At 42.4% G+C, this 20,089-nt stretch overlaps 1 protein-coding gene across 1 annotated transcript in view; it reads left to right on the plus strand.

Moving 5' to 3' along the window:
* The first annotated feature begins 5,081 nt into the window (after positions 1 to 5,081).
* Positions 5,082 to 20,089, plus strand: part of CFAP46 (cilia and flagella associated protein 46) — a 218,620-nt gene continuing 203,612 nt past the window's right edge. The window contains exons 1-6 of the mRNA XM_061635622.1: positions 5,082 to 5,181; positions 6,399 to 6,479; positions 8,009 to 8,133; positions 8,215 to 8,346; positions 9,445 to 9,509; positions 10,590 to 10,754. Coding sequence (XP_061491606.1) covers positions 6,431 to 6,479; positions 8,009 to 8,133; positions 8,215 to 8,346; positions 9,445 to 9,509; positions 10,590 to 10,754 — 536 coding nt within the window. The 5' untranslated portion in view covers positions 5,082 to 5,181; positions 6,399 to 6,430. The remainder of the gene's footprint in view (positions 5,182 to 6,398; positions 6,480 to 8,008; positions 8,134 to 8,214; positions 8,347 to 9,444; positions 9,510 to 10,589; positions 10,755 to 20,089) is intronic.

Here is a 20,089-nt window from a genome sequence, read left to right on the forward strand (position 1 = left end):
TGGGTCTCCCTCTCTCCCACCCACCCCCAAATATTAATATCAAATATTCAAACAGTACCTTCAGACAATGTATTTTACTTCTGGTACCATGTGTTGTTTTCAAAATGAAGTTCCAGATTCAATGTAGTAATTTTAGGTTAGGGTTAGACTCCAGTTTACGGTTATGTTCCAGGTTAGGGTTAAATTCTGTGTTGTGGGTCAGGTTTTGCATTAGGATGAGAGCCATTGTGGTGTAGTGGTTAGAGTGTTGGACTATGACCTGGGAGACCAGGGTTCAAATCCCCACACAGCCATGAAGCTCACTGGGTGACCTTGGGCCAGTCACTGACTCTCACCCTCAGAGGAAGGCAATGGTAAATCACCTCTGAATACCGCTTACCATTAAAACCCTATTCATAGGGTCGCCCATAAATCGGAATCGACTTGAAGGCAGTCCATTTGCATTAGGATTAGATTCCAGGTTAGGGTTAGGTTTTCAGTTAGAGCTAGGGGTAGGTTCCAGGTTAAGGTTTGGTTTCAGATTAGGATTAGGTTCTGGGTTAGGGTTAGATTCCAGGTTAGGGGTAAATTCCAGGTTAGAGTTAGGTACCATGTTAGGATTAGGTTAGGGTTAGGATTAGGGTTAGATTCTGGGTTAGGGTTCCAGTTAAGGTTAGGTTTCCAGGATATGGTTAGGGTTAGGGCTGCAGTTAGATTTTGGTTCTGGGTTAGGATTAGGGTCTGGATTAGAGTAAGGGTTAGGTTTCAGGGCTAGGTTCTGGGTTAGGTTCCAGATCAGGGTTGCTGTTACATTTTGGTTCTGGGTTAGGGTTGGGTTCTAGGTTAGGATTAGGGTCTAGATTAAGGTAAATGTGAGGTTTCAGATTAGGGTTAGGGTCTGGGTTAGGGCTAGGTTCTGGGCTAGGATTAGGGTTAGGATTAGGTTCCAGGTTAGGGTTAAGGCTGTGGTCAGGTTTTGGTTCTGGATTAGGGTTAGGTTTCAGATTAGGGCTAAATTCCGGATAAGAGTAAGGTTCTGGGTTAGGGTTGGGTTTCAGATTAAGGTTAGGTTCCAGGTTGGAATTAGGTTCTGGGTTAAGGTTAGCTTCTGAGTTAAGTTCCCGATTATGGTTAGGGTTTGGGTTAGGGTTTGGAGAGAAAGATATGTGGGGTATGTTGGAGGAAATATATCCTCTTGGGTAGAGAGAGAAAGGGAGAGAATATGTGAGGTGTTGGGGGAAGAACTGCTGTTGGACAGAGAGAAAAGGATATGTGGGATGTGGGGGGGGGGAAAGAGATGCTCTTGGATAGAGAGAGAAAGGGAAAGAAGAATGGAGAAGAGGTGCTCTTGGGTAGAGAGTGAAAGGAAGAGAAAGATACATGGGGAAGATATGTTATTGAGTGCAAAGGACATTGGTGCTGCAGACAAGAAGTGGGGGGATGAGCAAAGAAAGTTGAAAGGATCAGCTCAAGGTGCTGTAAAGAACAATCTACTTATGCTATAATATATTTCCTCTGCTGAATTTCCATCTTTCCTGTATATGAGAGATAAAGGTGGTTGGTCAATGAATGTGTTAAAGTTCCCGTCATCTTAGACATTTATTTTGAGCTTGTTTAGACAATGATCTCTGCACTATAAATCTCAGCAAGCCATTCCTGTAGTGCAGCTATAGGAATAGCTCAAACATACATTTCATTTTGTATCCCTTTTGAACTGATATTGCCAGGGTCAGAAGAGTTCTACAGTATCCAATCTACCTCTGACAGTATCTTTGTTCATACCACTCTTCTGTGAAATATCTCTGCAGCATGCTTGGCTGATATACTGTGAAAGGAGCCTAGAATGCATTACGATTCAAAAGATGATCATTCATACCCAGTGGCTGTTGTCTCTGTTGGTAGACATGATCCAGATGTCTTTTGAAATTACAAGTGATCTCAATCCATAGCTGTAGTCACTGGTGGCACTGATTTCATATGAAATAATTTCATCATCATAAAAATGCCAAAGGCACAGATACACGTCAATGTTGATAACATCTTGCCATGATTCTCTCATTCATACCAAGCTATCAATCATAACTTTTGTTAACAAATAGCTTTTTTAAACTGACAGCTATGTATTTATTGTGCTTGTTAGTGAACTATGCCTTGCCATGACATTTATTTTAGGAAAATACAACAACCTCTGCATGCTTCTGCATAAAAAGAATGCTTAGGGCGGTGGCTAAATTATTTGAATTATACGGGGAATTTTTGAGAATAGTCTCTCTCTTTCAAAAAGGTTTATCCAAGGAGATTATATGTGATGTGGGACTCAGTTACTATAATGATTTAATAACCCATGATCCCATCAGTCGTCATCATTCTCCTCTTTAAGAAAGAAAGTAGTTCTTCTGCAAGTAGCTCTTGCTGTGAGAGAATCTGCTTCCATTTCAAAGACAATCTTTTACTTTTAAGGCATGACATTTGATAAAAGAACATAAGAAGAGTCTGCTGGATCAGGGTAATAGTCCATTCAGTGCAGCATCCTGTTCTCACAGTGGCCACCCAGATACCTATGGGAAGCCTGCAAGAAGAACCTGAGCGTAAGAGCACTCTCCCCTCCTGTGCTTTCCAGCATCTGGTATTCAGAAGAATGCTGCCTCTGAGTGTGGAGGCAGAGCATAGCCATCACGGCTAGTAGCTATTGATCGTCTTATCCTCTATGAATTTCTTTAATCCTCTTTTAAAGCCATCCAAGTTGATGGCAATCACTGCCTCCTGTGCGAGCCAATTCCATAGTTTAACTGTGTGCTGTGTGAAGAAGTACTTCCCTTTGTCCTGAATGTTCCAGCATTCAGTTTCATTGGATGTCCACGAGTTCTAGTGTTATGAGAGGGAGAAAACATTTACTTTATCCACTTTCTCCATGCCATGCATCATTTTATACACTGGTATAATGTCACTTCTTACTCGCCTTGTCTCTAAACTAAAAAGCTCCAAATGCTGCAACCTTTCCTCCTAGGGGAGTTGTTCCATCCCCCTGATCATTTTGGTTGCCCCTTTCTGAACCTTTTCTAACTCTTGAGGTGAGGTGACCAGAACTGTACACGGTATTCCAAATGCGGTTGCACCATAGTTTTGTATAATTGCTTTATGATATTGGCAGTTTTAATTTCAGTTATTTTCTTAATGATCCCTAGCATGGAATTTGTGTTTTTCACAGCTGCTGCGCACTGGGTTGGCATCTTCATCGAGCTATCCACTATAACCCCAAGGTCTTGTTCCTGGTCAGTCACCGCTAGGAATGGGCAAGAAATTTGATTCAGTTCACATTTCAAGCTGACTGTCTCAAATTCACACTTTCCAAAACAATAGGAGAACTGACACACAGCCATCCTTCAAAATTTGCACCTGTTCGAATATTGCAATGCAGTTCACCAACCAAACAGTGTTTACAAAAATGCATATGTTAGGGGAAAGTTTGCATAAAAATGAATGTATGAGTGAAAATAACATTCAAAAATGCATTATATGATGAGAAATGCCTTGTAAAAATGTGTACATTAGGCAAAACTACCTACAAAAATGTGTTTATTAGGATAAATTCACACGAAAATGCTAGAGAATTTTCATGAGGCTTTTTTTTAAAAAAAAGCAAATTGCTGCAAAACTGTGGATAACTGAATTTAAGATTAGAAAATGAGAAATAGAGAGAATCAAAACTGACAACTCTTTCAATCCCTAGTCACCACCAGTACAGACCCCATGAGCATATATGTGAAATTAAGGCTTTTTGCCCTGACATGCATCACTTTATATTTGTTAACATTGAACTGCATTTTACCATTTTACCACCCATTCACTCAGTATGGAGATCAATTTGGAGCTCTTTGCAATCCCTTTTTGTTTTAACAACCCTAAACAATTTAGTATCATCAGAAATCTTGGCGTCCTCACCACTCTCCCTAAACTCTAGAGCAGCCTTTCCCAACCAGTGTGCCTCCAGATGTTGTTGGACCACAACTCCCATCTTTCCTGACCATTGGCAATGCTGGGTGAGGCTGATGGGAGTTGTGGTCCAACAACATCTGGAGGCACACTGGTTGGGAAAGGCTGCTCTAGACAGTTTATGAAAAAGTTTAAAAGCTCGTGCTAATTCCAGCTGCAACAGTTATTAATTCAACCGAACCTTTCCTGTCTTTTCTGGGACTGAAGTGAAAGCTGGCCATAGAAACCAATGCAGAAATCCAATATTTTAGCATAGCTGCAACTAGACACCATGATGCCCTGCCTCAGATCACCCCAGATCGAAAGGTCTTTTGTACAAATATTTTGTGCAAAATTTTGTTTGAGCGTTTAGACATTATCAAAGGACAATAATGCTGCATCAAGTCAATGGAATTCAAGGCTTCCGCATGGAATTGCCTCCTGGATTTGGCTGGACAGAATTCTTAGGGTGCAACTTAAGTTGATGGATCTTTGCTGTAGCCAGAGGGGTGTTTTGAATGGGGGATTTTAGGCTTGAAATCCAGAACAGCGGTAGCGGTGCCTCTAACCTGTAATATTCACACTGGACTATCTTGCAAGGTTGTTGTATGCTTCTCTCTCACCCCAAGCTGCAATAAAGATGTAACACTGGATTACACCACAGTTGTTGTAAACTATTCCGGCATTAGTGTGATTCTCTAACTTGTAATATGGACATAATTGACTGTATTGACATTCGAATTTGCGTAGGCAGCGCTATTTTTAAAATGCTTAGAAATTTAAAAATATATATACACGAAATGAGAGCTAAGCTAGAAAATACACGACCTCTCCTTTTGTCTCAGAACGGACACGTTGGATTTCTCCATTGGTTTCTTCCATGGGTAGTTCCCGCTCCCCTGTCCCCCTCCAAGCACACTTTCAAACGGGCTTCTTTGACGACTACCCGGTCATCTCCTATTGCATAGAATGCATTGCTCTACACTTTTTATATCTACTCACACTGCTGGCTGCGTATGGTGGGAATACAATGCGCATGCAAGGGAATTCTGACTTGAGCAGGTACCCGTAGGGCTGTGGGCGGGCGAGAGGTGCGTGAGTCTGTTGATGGTGCGTTGCTAGGAGACCGAGAGACGCGGAAGAGCGGCGCGCTTGAAGCTGATCTTGGGGTGGCATCATAGGATGTTACGGGGGAGATCCTCGCTCTTAGCGGGGCAGGAGGGAAGCCAGGTATGGCTCTCGGTAATGGGCAGGAGGGAGCGAAGCACCGAGAAAAGAAGGAATTCCGGCGTGATTTTGGGAGCCCCTCGGTTCAGTCTTGTTCTAAATTACTCTGCTTGGTGTTCAGACCTGAGACAAAAAAAAAATCGTGGAATAATAGACAAGCTCCACTCAGTAGACAATGTTTATATCAGAGCTTGGAAAAGTTACTTTTTTGAACTACAACTCCCATCAGCCCAATCCAGTGGCCATGCTGACTGGGGCTGATGGGAGCTGTAGTTCAAAAAAGTAACTTTTCCAAGCTCTGGTTTATATATATTCTTGCCCTTCAAAGGAACTTGTGAGTCCTTGTTGATGGCATCCACCTATTTCGTTTTATAGTTTAAGGTGGCGATGATGGCCACGGAATGTAGCTTTTTATTGTTAACTTGCTTTTGTTGGATTAAATTAGTAATTATTGTGTTGTTTTTTTTAAAAAAAATGCGAACATCTTTGTGCTTAGGAAGATTGCCATGCAAATGCCTTCAGCAAGGTTGCAGTTTGGGTTTTGCAAGCTTTCAGAGCAGACCTGGTTTTTTCATCTGTCAGTGGATTGAGTAAATGTGTAGATATTACAACTTTATAGCCTAATCCTATGCAAATAGAACTAAGGCTGCAGTCCTATAGCCACTTACATGGGAGGTGGATCCATTGAAGTCACTGGGACTAATTTCTGAGTTAGCCAATGTGGCATAGTGGTTAGAGTGTTGGACTATGACCTGGGAGACCAGGGTTTGAATCACCACATAGCTATGAAGCTCACTGGGTGACCTTGGGCCAGTCACTGCTTCTCAGCCTCAGAGGAAGGCAATGATAAACAACCTCTGAATACTGCTTACCATGAAAACCCTATTCATAAAGTCGCCGTAAATCGGATTTGACTTGAAAGCAATCCATTTCCAGTTTAACATATAGGGTTGCACTGTAAGTTCCACTGTGTCCAATGGGGCAGTCTCCCATTTAAGTGTAGATAGGATTGCAGCTCTAGTTATATTTTTTGTGCTTCACTATAGAGTAATAATGCAAAACAGATGAAGAGTGGAGGGTGAATACTAAATAATTATGAAACAGGCAACCAAAATATAAAACGTTTAAAAACTGTGTGTTGATTAGTTTCGGCATTTTAAAACTAGTTTATATTTAAGAAAAATATTTATATAATTTGCAAGTTATTATGTTCCTGCCAGCAGATTCAGAATAAAGCTATAACTAAGAAGGCATGGAGATACAGATCAGGCAGCAGCTGTCAGATGCTGGGAGACACCAAGGTAAATGTTACTAGCCATCTTGTCTTTTTTCTTTTTGGATATACAATGTTGACTCTTTTGTCATTGTCCCCCAATACATTCAAATGGACTAGGTACTCCCCCCACTCACCCAATGTTCAGTGCAATCTAAAGCTCTGTAAAGGTCATCTTTAATGGAACATTACTAGGTAAACGTGCATAGGACTGCAGCTGGGTTAGTCATGAAATAAAGCCCCATGTATAATACAATTCTTTCTATTTAAATAAAAAGCACCCCCCCCACACACACACACTTGGCTGAACTCCTTTTTGTCTAGATTAATTACATCTTCCCCCTTTATGGTATTTTGTCTATTGTTGTTTTATATAGGGTACATACATACTTCAATGTATCCAGATGTCATGGTGTGCTGCTAATACGAATTTCAGGCATGCTGAACTATGGTAAACCAGCAAATTCTGAATGCCTTCATACTACAGAGTTAGCAAATAATTCAAGGATGGCATGTTCAAGGACTGCTCCTCATGGGGAACTGATGTCCAGTTTGCATGATCAAAAATATTTCCCATTTTCAGTTTGGAAGACTTTTCCATTTCTGGTGACTTACATGTGGTGAGGTGCTTGCTTGCATGATTTACAACAGGCCTAGACTGCTGGCAACACCATAATAGATGGTGTATTGAAAGTCACATCTGATTTGTACAGCTGTTCCAATATATGAAGAACTTAAACTGTGGCAGGACATCAGTCCATCTAGCCATTATTTACTCTGACTGGCAGTAGCTTTCTCAGGCAAGGATCTTTCCCACCCTTGCTTCCTGTAACCTTTTTAACAGGAGATGCCAGGGATTGAATCTGGGGTTGCGTACACACCATACATTTAAAGCACATGTAAATCACCCCCCCAAAGAATCCTGAGAACTCCAGCTTATCCCTCACAAACCTACACTTCCCAGCACCGTTAACAAACTATAGTTCCCAGGATTCTTTTGGTGGGGATGTGCTTTAAATGTATGGTGCGTATTTTCTGTGTGGAAAGCGTACGGCTGAGCTGTAGTTCTAATCTACAGTCAAGGCTTGTGGGAAACTGTTCAGGTAACTGCTTTATCACATGCATATTCTACTGACATAACAGGAAACGTCAAACTGAAAACAAAATTACCAATCATGCATATTTACCCTGACATGGATTGATATGTTGAACAAAAGTTTACTGAGTTAGGCTGCAATCCTGTGCACACTTTCCTGGGAGTAAGTCCCATTGAACTTAATGAGACTGAGGAATATATTTGTGTTGTTCTCAAAATATATGGCTGACAGGTAGATTTTCAAATGCTGGTTTTAGGAAACAGAAGGACTACAGCACATCCTGGATACTAGGGAGGAGGACACATTTGTGCTCCTCAGGCTTTTCATTGCCCAGCTGTGTCTATTATTTACTTCATGAAAAGAAACAAAGCAGTTAATTACTCAAATGGATTATTTTCATGTATCAGTTTCAGTTGTTGCAAAATACTATTTTACGCTTAATTTAAATGCTCTTTTTAAGATGTTGAAGCACTGAAGGATACTTATAAATTGATCAAATCAGCTAATGAAGGAAAATCACCCCTTGATGCCTTGGAGAATTTCTCTTCTGACTTGTTTGTCATGTGTGCAGAACAGGCTTATAAGGTAATAATACACCCATTTTGTTAGTGGCAGTATATTCTCTGTGTTCACCTTAATTAAAATCTGAATTCTGTTTGATTTTAGATGGGTTTTCTAGCCATGAGCAGTGACTGTCTACAAATGTTTTTTAAAGGAAAACCTCCCATTAACCAGTTTTTGGGTAGAGCATATTTGTGCAAGAGCCAATTATATACCCCTGTGTCTACCGATAATTTGGTGAGTATGTGCTGTGAATTTTGATGATAATTTTAAGACTATTCTTTTATAATGAATTAAATGGTAAAGCAATGGAAAAACTACATGTTACATGATGAACATTATGGCTTGCATCATAAGAGAAGCTAAACTTATAGAAGGAAAGTTTTATATTCCCTCCTCTCCCCTGCACCCCCTGAGAAGCCTTTCTGAGGTACAGAATAATGTGAGAAGTGCACAGGGAGTGGGATGTTGCAATATAGAGGAAGGGAAGGGAAACTTGCCTGCCATGAATTTCCTTCAGTTCACTTATCTTAGGATCCAAGTCAGAGTTCCATAACTCATGCTTGACACATCATGGCAATGTGAGGTGAGGGGATTTGTATGAGGGAACTCCCGTTGGCCCCAGCCAGCGTGGCCATTGCTCAGGGATTATGAGAGTTATAGTCCAGCAAGTTGACTACCCCTGATTTAAGACCATAGTTTAGTACTTTTATAAGCCTAACATCCTTTGGATTGTGCCCAGTGGATTTACTCTTGCTCGCTTGCCCCATTTCAGGAGGAGTTATACAAATAAGCTGGGACCGCCTTAAAACAAGCCTAGTGAACTTTTTGACTCCTTCCCTTACAATTGACCTCCATACAATATCACAAGCTGCTTTTGAGAGTCCCATCAGTTTTAAAAGTGGTTTTCTGTGCATCATGGTGAACTGAGCAACATCGTTCAGGCACATGTAACTGGTTGCATGATTCTTTGAATTCTGGCCTTAAATCACTGTGCAAATGTTTACTGTGAAGGCAGTGGAGCTGGCTTAAGGGCTAATATATCATTTAAATAAATAAATGCATATCAATATAAGAGATAGATATAGTTGATACAAGCAGGTTTTCTAATGCTGGTTCTGCAGCATCCATTGGTCAGTTTAGCAATGAACTCTAAGTATTATAATATGTATGTATTATAAGCATAAGTATAAATATACATACATATACTTTCAGAATACTAGTAGTAATTATATATTCATTTTAATTTTTTAATTAGAGTATATAGAAGTTGAAATTCATGCTAAGTTAGTAATAACGTTTTTTGTCATTCTTAATTTTTTTTATATATTTTAGGAACAATTTGAAAAATTCATTATACACTTACTGAAAGTAATAGACTTTGCATTAGGTGATACAAGGTAAGACTTCTGTATCTGGTTTCCATCTGGGTGACTCTTTTGAGGGTCTCTCTTTTCCCATGCTGCAATATTTCTGAAAGAACTATGGTTCTCGACTAGACAAATTAAAATTATATAACGCTGTGTAAAATATAATTTATTGTATCACAGTTTTCATATATTCAGCCAAAATGGTTTATGAGGACAGTTGCTGCTTTTATATAGAGTAGATGTGTTGCAGCAAAACGATGAAGATCATGTGTGTATTTGATCAAATAGGATCTAACCTCCAACACTTCATACTATTATGTATTTGTTTTTATATTAAACATAATAGTCCATGATTTGTGAGAACAAGATGGTGGACTAGATGGGCTACTGGCCTGATCCAGCAGGCTCTTCTTATGTTCTTATATTCTTATAGGATACGAATGAATAGCAAGGAGGAATTCAATCACTTGAAAATATTATGTGAAAATAAAGCTACACAGCTACCATCAGCAACATTTAATACCTCAAGAGTGGACATTTGCAATCATCCTCTCCACATATACCCTTCTCTGTGCAACTGGGTCTTCATAAATCATCACTGCCTTTACTTGTTAGCTGTTTTCTGTCTGCCTTCAGGCAGAAAGGTGGGGTAGAAATAGTTTAAATAAATAAATAAATACATGTTTTAGATTACGGGTAGGTGGCAAATGGATTTGGAAGATGGAGACTATGGGAAAACCAGCTCAGCCAGTGGTGGCTAACCTCTTTGGCAGGTCACATCCTAAGTGTGTGAGAGTGCCACGCTAGTATGCAGCCCCTAGTGCCTTGATGCAATTTCATCGCTAGTCCATTAAGCCAAGGAGGAAGCAACAGTGTAGTCTAGGAGATATAAGCAGGAGGACAGCTCTGACTGTGGGTAGAAACACACTTACTGTTCTGCCAGTTCCAGTGTGTCTCCACCTGACCACCTTGCATGTGCCACTTGCCTCAGGCTGGCCACACATGGCATAGACTATGCTGTGAAACTGACAGAAAAAACTTGGTAGGGTAAAGTCCTTGGTCCATTATTTCCCTGTACAATATATTAATCTGTACTCTATTTTATTCCAGGTACTATTTTTTGATATATAATGCTTCAGTTATTTACTGGAAGATTATAAGGCCATTTTTTAAGCCTGGATTCCGCCACTATCTTATTCCAAGTCTATCTCAGATTGTGCCTGCATTGAAACACCCATCCGAGGAGGACAAGAACTGGACTGCAGAACTCATGATGTAAGTTGAGTTTATTTATTTATAAAAGATTTTTGTAAACCACCCACTCATATAAAATATCTAAGTAATGTACAGCTATGTATACAGATATAATGAAACATAAAATACCATAAAAATACAAAATCATCCTAAAAATGACTTGCTCATGTTAAAAATCTGAAATATCTGAATAGGCATGCTGGCATAAAAAGGTCTTCAAGAGACACCTGAAAATTAGTAGCAAAGATTTCTGCCAAATCTCTGCTAGAAGAGTATTCCACAGCATGGGATAGGCAACACTAAATGCCTGTGTTCTAGCTGAAGCCCATCAGGCTTCGGAAACCCAGGGGTGTCCCGTCCAGAGTCGAAAGAATGAGACTGGAGTGTGTGTGCGAGTAAATCTTGTTTTATTAAAGTAATGGATACATCAAAAGAATTGCGCTTCATTAGACCCCTATGCTAACTCACTAAAGTCCCTAACTATACTTAGACATGCTCTGCAACGTATGAAGGAAGTTGACGCAACGACCTCCCTCTGGGCGTGACAGGTTTATATAGGAGCGGTTTTTGAACGTAATCTTTGGCTCCTTCGTAAGTCCTGTCTTTGCCCTGACCATTTCTCCCGCTGGCGGGAACGCAGGGACAGGGGGCGCGCTTCCAACTGCTCATCGGAAGACATCTGCTCACGAGCAACAGCCTCGAGGTCAGAGGGAGGTGCTAAACTGGATTCCTCCTGAGAACCACTTGGGAAAGGAGGGTCTGGTGCTGACTCTGAAGCTTCCCCCCACGGGCTCTCTTCCTCAGCCGGGGGCGGTGCGCCCGGCTCCTCAGGAAGGGCATTACTCATGGGAACTGGCTGGGGAGCTGGCTGCCCCCCTCCCGCTCATTCCTGCTCAGACACAACATTCTTCAGCCCTGCCTCCTCTGACTGCTGAGGCGCCCGAAACTCATACCTCCCCCCTTCCTTTCCTTTCTGAGTAGACTGGATCACAACAAGGGGACAATTAGCAATGGTTCTCCAGATCTCAGTGACTGAGCCGGGATTATAAGGGCTCAAAGGTCCTGATTCAAGTTGTCCAGGGCTTTGTATATTAATACACAAATTTTGAACCTGGTGTGTTAGCATATGGGCAGCCTGTGCATTTGTTTTAGCAGAGGTGTCACATGCTGTTGGTCATCTGCCTCCATTACTAGTCTAGTTGCTGCATTCTGCAGTAGCTGGAGCTTCCGGCTCAGGCCCAAGGTCTGCCCACTTAAGAGTGCATTTCAATAGTCCATTCTTAAGGTTGCCAATACATGGGCTACAGTGGCCTGGCTATCCTTATCCAAATACAGTTGTAGCTGGTGTACGAAACAAATCTGGTAAAAGGCACTCCTAGCCACAGAGGTCACTTGGACCTCTAATGCCAAAGATGTATCCAGGAGTACCCCCAGGCTATTTTTTTGCTCCTTCAGAGGGAAGAATCTTTTAAGGAAGGATTGTTCTGTGACATTCCATTGTTAATTAATTGCTCACTTCTGGGCAGTGGCACTTATGTGCGTTCTCAGATATGCTGCACTTGGAAGTGCTTTATATGAAGCAGAATTTTATGGGCTTTGCCCAGGTTTCTGTACAAAAAACTAGCAGATAAGAGGCATGACTGGACTCAGGTCATTTTTCAGAGACTCATTCATTAGTGAGAGCCTTCCTAGCTCAATGGCAAAGAGACTGGCTAGCTTAACAATTGACTACTTGATTGAGTAATTATTGAACAGACTCAGTTCCCCTTCAGAAAAACAGTTATGAGAATGGTCAGGACACCTGGACTGCTAAAACGCTGTACAAACATACACATATATTGCAGTTACTATATGGTATTCATTTGTCTTGCAAACATGTCTGAAAGAGGTACGTAAAGAGGAAGGTCCATAGATTAATACAAATTGGGACCCAGAGCATCAGGGCTGATGATCTGGAGGCAGAGTTAATCGAAAGGCTGATCATCAGTGAGAAAGCAGGCTGGTAGGCAAAGTAAGACAGGCAGTGTGCAGATGGTGGTGTCCGGCAACAACTTGGTATTTTCTAGAGACAAATTGCTCAGCCTAAGACTCCTCAGACTGAGGAGCCAGGGCAAGTGAAACTCTGTTGACCCCTTAGGACACCTGGCAATAGGCAGAGAGCTGAAGTTCTTCCTTATGACTACCTGCACTGGTGGTGCCTCAACACCACAGAAAACAGGTCAGTGGCTTCCTCTTTTCTGTGATGGTGCAGGGAGTAAGATATTTGAATGCCTTTTATTCTTCTTGCCTTACACCAGGGTTGGGGAAATGGATTCAGCTGGTGGGTCAGATCTTTACCTCTCGCAACCCCCATGAGCCAGTTTTGACAGGTGGGCAGGGTTGCACATCTGTTGATCATCTGATGTCATTGTGACATTAGGTGACAACTTCAAAGGGGCTCACTGTAACTTGAAGTTTGCTTGCAGGTGCAATTTAGATTCAAACTGTGCCTGCAGACAGCTACTGCAATCAATCCTAGTGGGGATTGCAAAGGAACAATCCAGAGCTCACCTTAAGTTCCCAGTTGTTCCTTTGGAGCCACATCCTTATCTGCCCTTACTACGCAGGTGGGTGTGGTTTGGGGAAATCAGCCTTGTGGTCCAAATGGGGACTCATGCCTGGCCTAGTTATACCCGTGAGCCGGAGGTTTCACACTCCTGCCTTACACAGAAGACCTGCTGCACCTTATCAAGAGTCTCTATAGGATCAAAGGTAGGGAAGAAGCCTGGTAGGATTCACGTAGAATGTAAACAAGGAACAAGTCTAAGTAAAGCAGGATTGGGCAACTAATGACAAAATAAAATGGAAAGACTGAAGGCCACTTTAAACATGACAAAATTCCTAGATGAACATAGGACATCAGGTGCAACAGTAGTGCGGTGTTGTGTTGCTGCCCTCCCAACAGTGATGTTGCTGCAGCTTACCAGAATGGTGCAAGGGTGGGTCAGGGTCAGAGCTTGGAAAAGTTACTTTCTTGAACTACAACTCCCATCAGCCCCAGCCAGCATGACCACTGGATTGGATTGATGGGAGTTGTAGTTCAAAAAAGTAACGTTTCCAAGCTCTGGTCAGGGTGGTGGCTGCAAGGGCACATTGTTGGGAGCACCATATTGTCTCTGCCACTGTGCTCACATATCCTCACAGATACGAGGATCTGTCTTGGCACTACCCTGCCCTTCCCCAGTAAGTGGCAGCAACCCCACTGTTGGGAGGGCGGCAGCCCAGCACCGCCCACCACACTGGCTACTCTTGTAGGACATACCATGTAACCACATGTTAATTAGCATTTGTAATAATTGCACTCATATATTTTTCTGCATTTATATGCATCGGAAATATTCTGTTCTGGCATTTTAAAATGTTATGGTGACAGATGCATTTAAAACTCAGACACTCCACCATCACCCCACCAAAAACAAACACCCCAAACACAGCAAGTAAATTTCTAATTGATTTAAACCATGCTCCAGAGAGTTTTATATTTTTAATAGCTTGGTTATTTTAACATTTTAAACATAGCTGAAGACTTTCCTCTTTCAACAAGCCTTTTAAGTTGAGACCTATCCCAGTCTGCGTCTGTGCTGGAATTGCTTTCTAATGTTTTTTTAAAAACCTTTTTATAAAATATTTTTTAAACAATGTGTTTTTTAAACCTTTTTTTAAAGGTGTCTTTAAAGCTTTTAAAAAAGTTTTTGAAGTTGTTTTGTTTTAATGTATTTTAAGGTTTGGTTTTATGATGGTTTAAAGTGTTTTTAGTGCTTTTGTTTGCCGCCCTGGGCTCCTGCTGGGAGGAAGGGCGGGATATAAATCAAATAATAAAATAAATAATATTTTTCTACAGAAGTTAACAATGAATGCTAAGGATATTTATTATACTTTTATGCATTCATTTTATCTGCCAAAAGACTGAAATTTGTTTGTTTGTTTGCTGAAGCAGTTAGTATTTGGCTAAATGATAGCATTGCCTTCCCTATTTTTGTTCAGGCAACCCCAGCCATTATATTGTAGATGACTATAACTTATTGTATATTTTCAAACTGCTTATTGATTTCTGGCTGCTTTTTATTTCTTCTATATGCCTAAATCATAGCATTACTTTTTCTCTTTATACACATCTGCTCTGCCCTGGCAGGGATGCCAACTGCACACTGGATACTTTGTCCTTGTCAGCTTTCATTGAACTAAACAGATGAGACTTGTTGTCCTTTTATTTGCCAATCAGATTACTGTTTCTTTCAAATGCAGCTACTGGAGGACATGGTGTTGACTGTTGACAGGGAAATAAAACTGATGGTATTTTCTTCTGTGATTATAATGATGCCTCTTCATAGACTAAAACATTTCTTCCGGAGGGAAATAAAGGAGAAAAGAAATGGAACTGGCCAAAAAGTTCCAGCCAATCAAGTGCTGACTCAAATTTCTAAACTTAATTCTGTCTGCAGCCACTGGACTCGCAGCTTCACTGTCAACACTGATTGAACAATGGCTAGAATTTACAGTTAACTATTAATATAGTATTATGCTGGAATAACTGGACAATTTTAAAATCAGCAAGCAGGGTGAAGTATTGAGAGATTCGAGATGACAAGGGTAGTACATCAAGACTACTTTTTAGCTTCCTTACTCAATTTTTTTTCAGAATCATGTTAATAACAGTCCTGATGATGTAAGTACAAACTTATCTAACCCATCAAACATTCAGTTATCAAAAGGAAACTGAAGATAAATTTGTGTAATTTGATCAATGCAGGGTTGGCAACAAAAAAAGAAAAAAAAATCTTTAAAAGTTTCATAGGTGCCCTGCCTGAAGCCAAAGAACTCAGTCGCACTCAGTTCTGTGAGTTTTTCTCTTTTTATTAAAGTAATAGTTATATCAAAAGCTTTACGGCTCATCAACTTAACTACTCTTTCTCTGAACTTTTGCCCTGGCTAACTGTCCTGTTCAGAGCGGGATTCACGAGGCTGAGACGAGGGTGCAATCAATTCTTATTTTATTAAAGTAATCGATACATCAAAGGCAGCGTGCCTCATAGGAAACCCTAAGCTAACTCACTACAATTCCCTAACTACACTCTAGACATGCTCTGCAACGTGTGGAAGGAGTTGATTCAGTGCCCAATTCTGAACGCTGCAGACTTAAATAGGGAAGGTCTTTGAGCGTAACCTCTCACTCCTGTGGACACTCGCCCTCTGCCCCGTCCGCTTCTCCAGACGTCATTTTTCCCGGTGAAGGGGGCGAACGTCCAAAGCCTCATCAGACAGAACAGGTTCCTTATCGGCAGACTGGGGAGCAGTGGGCGGGAAAGCGTCGGGCGTCTCTAGGACCTTGCTTGTCGAAGGAAGAGTTACTGCTTTCTCAGGAGCATCCCTTAATGGTCCCGGGGGTGTGCTTGGAGGCTGAGGGCTGTCTCCTCGGAGGTCAGGGCTATCCATGGGAACTGACGGGGCGGCAAGCTCGCTCTCCTCCTCAAGGTCGGGACTAGCCTCAACAACAACTGGAATGTCCATGCTTTCTAACTGCTGTGGCACCTAAAACTCATGCCTTCCCCCTCCCCACTCCTCATGAGACGACCTGGGCTCAACACTAACACTGACTAAGCATATCTTCGCAGCTCTCAGGCATTGAGACTGAGCAATGAACCCCTCCCCTGAGTCCACTTAAGTAGGCTTAGCTTTCGCGCATAAACGATAGCTCCTCCTCAACACCGTCTGTTGAACTTTGTGCCTCTGAAGCCTCCAAGCGCAGGGTGATGGAGGCTGGATCTCAGCTTCTCAGCTTCTTCCTCTGACTGGTGTAGGCTATCTGTGGGGAGTTTTACATCTCTCCCTTTGTCATGGACAGATCACCGCTTGTTGAAGTTTAGACTTACAGCTGCTTTTCCCCTCCACAAGGGTGGGGGACCTATTAAATTGGTCCGCCCCCGGAGACTAATGAATCCTGAAGGTTTTCAAAGGGCTCTGGGGGAGTTTCCAGTTGATAAGACTGGCTCTCCTGTCGAAGCCCTGGTTGAACTGTGGAATACGGAGATGACCTGGGCTGTTGACATGATTGCTCCTGCGCGCCCTCTCCTGTGTAGAGCTCATACAGCTCCATGGTACACTCCGGAGCTGAGAGCGATGAAACAGGATAGGAGGCGGCTTGAGCGGAGGTGGAGGCGAACTCCTGACGGATGTAATTATGCACTGGTGAGTGCCTCTACTAACCTGTATTTAGGAGTGGTGAGGGTGGCGAAAAAACAGTACTTTGCTGCCACTATTAAGTCATCTCTTTGCTGCCCAGCAGAGCTTTTTAGAGTTGTCCGAGAGCAAGTTCATTCTGGCCCTGAGGACATGATAGTGCAATCGGTAGCCTGCTGTAATTAATTTGCTGGGCACTTCCAGAATAAGATCTTATGCATCCGCCGGGACTTGGACTCCCAGTTTACAGCAGTTGATCCTAATGAGGTGTCCAGAGCACAGTCTTGTCATGTTTTATTGGATGAGTTTCAGTTGGCTCAGCTCGAGGACGTGGACAAGGTACTTGGACAGGTGCGTGCAACCACTTCTACACTAGATCCTTGCCCCTCCTGGCTAATAAAAACTAGCAGGGATGGAACAGCTGGCTGGGCCAGAGAAGTGATAAACGCCTCTTTACAAGAGGGAGTGGTCCCTAGCTGTCTGAAAGAGGCAGTAGTGAGACCACATCTGAAAAAACCTTCCTTGGACCCAGAAGACCTTAATAGCTACAGACCAGTAGCGAATGTTCCATTCCTGGGCAAGATCTTGGAACGAGTGGTTGCTGGCCATCTCCAGGCGCTATTGGATGAAACCGATTATCTAGATCCATTTCAATCGGGTTTTAGGCCCGGTTTTATCACCGAGACAGCCTTGGTCGTCCTGTACGATGACTTATGTCGGGAGAGGGACGGAGGGAGTGTAACTCTGTTGATTCTCCTTGATCTCTCAGCGGCTTTTGATACCATCGACCATGGTATCCTTCTGGAGAGGCTCGTGGAGTTGGGAGTTGGGGGCACTGCTTGGCAGTGGTTCCGCTCCTACCTGGCGGGTCGTCTCCAGAAGGTAGTGCTTGGGGAACATTGCTCGACACCGTGGGCTCTCCAATGTGGAGTCCCGCAGGGGTCAGTTCTGTCCCCCATGCTTTTTAACATCTACATGAAGCCGCTGAGTGCGGTCATCCGGAGTTTTGGAGTGCGCTGCCACCAGTACGCTGATGACATGCAGCTCTATTTCTCCTTTTCATCTTCTTCAGGTGAGGCTGTCAATGTGCTGAACCATTGCCTGGCCGCGATAATGGACTGGATGAGAGCTAATAAACTGAGGCTAAATCCAGACAAGACTGAGATGCTGTTGGTGGGTGATTTCTCTGATCAAATGGTGGATATGCACCCTGTTCTGGACGGGGTTACACTCCCCCTGAAGGAGCGGGTTTGTAGTCTGGGAGTACTCTTAGATCCTTCCCTGTCACTCGAGGCTCAAGTAGACTCGGTGGCACGGAATGCGTTCTACCAACTTCGGTTGGTAGCCCAGCTACGTCCCTATCTGGACAGGGAGGACCTCACCTCAGTTGTCCATGCTCTGGTAACCTCTCAATTGGATTACTGCAATGCGCTCTACGTAGGGCTGCCTTTGAAGATGGTTCGGAAACTACAGCATGTGCAAAACGCGGCGGCCAGGCTGATAAAAATGACCAGGTGGTCCGAACATATAACACCTGTTCTGGCCTGCTTGCACTGGCTAGCTATATGTTTCCGGGCCAGATTCAAAGTGTTGGTTTTAACCTATAAAGCCTTATACAGCGCGGGACCACAATACCTCCTGGAACGCCTTTCCCGATATGAACCTGCCTGTACACTACGTTCAACATCGAAGGCCCTCCTCCGAGTTCCGACTCATAGAGAGGCTCGGAGGATGGTTACAAGAACCAGGGCCTTCTCAGTGGTGGCCCCCGAATTGTGGAATAGTCATCCCGTTGAGGTGCGCTTGGCGCCGACATTGCTATCTTTTCGGCGCCAAGTTAAAACCTTTCTCTTTGCTCAGGCATTTTAGTTTAATATGTTCAAATTGGTTTTAGATTTGTGGATTTTTATATATATGTTTTTGTACCGATTTATGTGATTTTATTGTATATACTTTTTGTTGTACACCACCCAGAGAGCTATGCTAGTGGGGTGGTATAAAAATTTAACAAACAAACAAACAAACAAACAAACAAACAAACAAACAAACAAACAAACAAACAAACAAACAAACAAATAAATAAATAAATAAAACCTGCAAATGTCTTAGTTAATGATACATGCATGGACATCACTGAATCCACATACATAAATGTTACAGCACATGCAGAAGTCCATTCCAAGTGTATGAAGGGATGGGAGTTTACCTGTGGAACAATTTATACTGTTACAACGGACAGCCTCACTTGGGGGGTCCTGGCTTCCTAATCTTGGTTGGTTAAGAAGTCTTGTTGTTAGTCTGATAAGCCTCATCTTCTATCTTGTTCTAATATACTGCATGCATTGTGATAGTATTAATAATGCTTTGCTGTTGTTTGCAATGTTTACCAAATCTTATTCAAAAGTGTGGAAACTGGATAAAAAACCCAGTGATAAATCCAATGAGCTTTCATGAAAGGAGATTAATGATCCAACAAGAAATTTAACATCATGGGAAAGATGTTAAAAGGGGGGAGAATGTGGTAAAACAGATAAGCTTTTCTCTGTAAGCTCTTCTCTGTAAGTAAAATCAAGGCTGTATCCCATGACAACAGCAGACTTGCAAATGCTCGAGTTAGAAAGCTACACTCACATAGCAACTGTATATGTCTTGTTTTGCATATTCCTTCCTGCCTGGTTAGATAAGCGACTCTATGTGTAGGCCTTTGTGATCTGCAAAAAACATATAAAAAGGAGGGGGCGCGACACATGCTTCACCCATTGAGTGTAATGTATGTGTTAGCCCTACTGCAGTTGTTAATAAAGCCTTGAACTCGCTGCTACTTTTGGTCTTTGGTCTCTACCCGAGAGAACCCCTATAAGTTTTTACAAGGATGAAGTGAGCCATTTTACTGAAAGTGTCTATGACTACCAGAACAATTGGCTTCCCTTGGGAAGTGGGTAGGTCTGTGATGAAATCCAGAGTCACCCTTCGCCAGGGTCCCTCAGGCATGGGAAGAGGCTCCAGCAAACCTGCAGGTCATCCTGTGGCGTGTTTTGCCCTTATGCACGTTGGGCAGGATTGAACATTCCTCTCTACATCATGTTTATTCCTTGGCCACCAAAAGTCTTGCGTAACTGCCTGCAAAGTTTTAAAAATCC

This window comes from Rhineura floridana, chromosome 7 (assembly GCF_030035675.1).
Source record: "Rhineura floridana isolate rRhiFlo1 chromosome 7, rRhiFlo1.hap2, whole genome shotgun sequence".
NCBI lineage: Eukaryota > Metazoa > Chordata > Lepidosauria > Squamata > Rhineuridae > Rhineura > Rhineura floridana.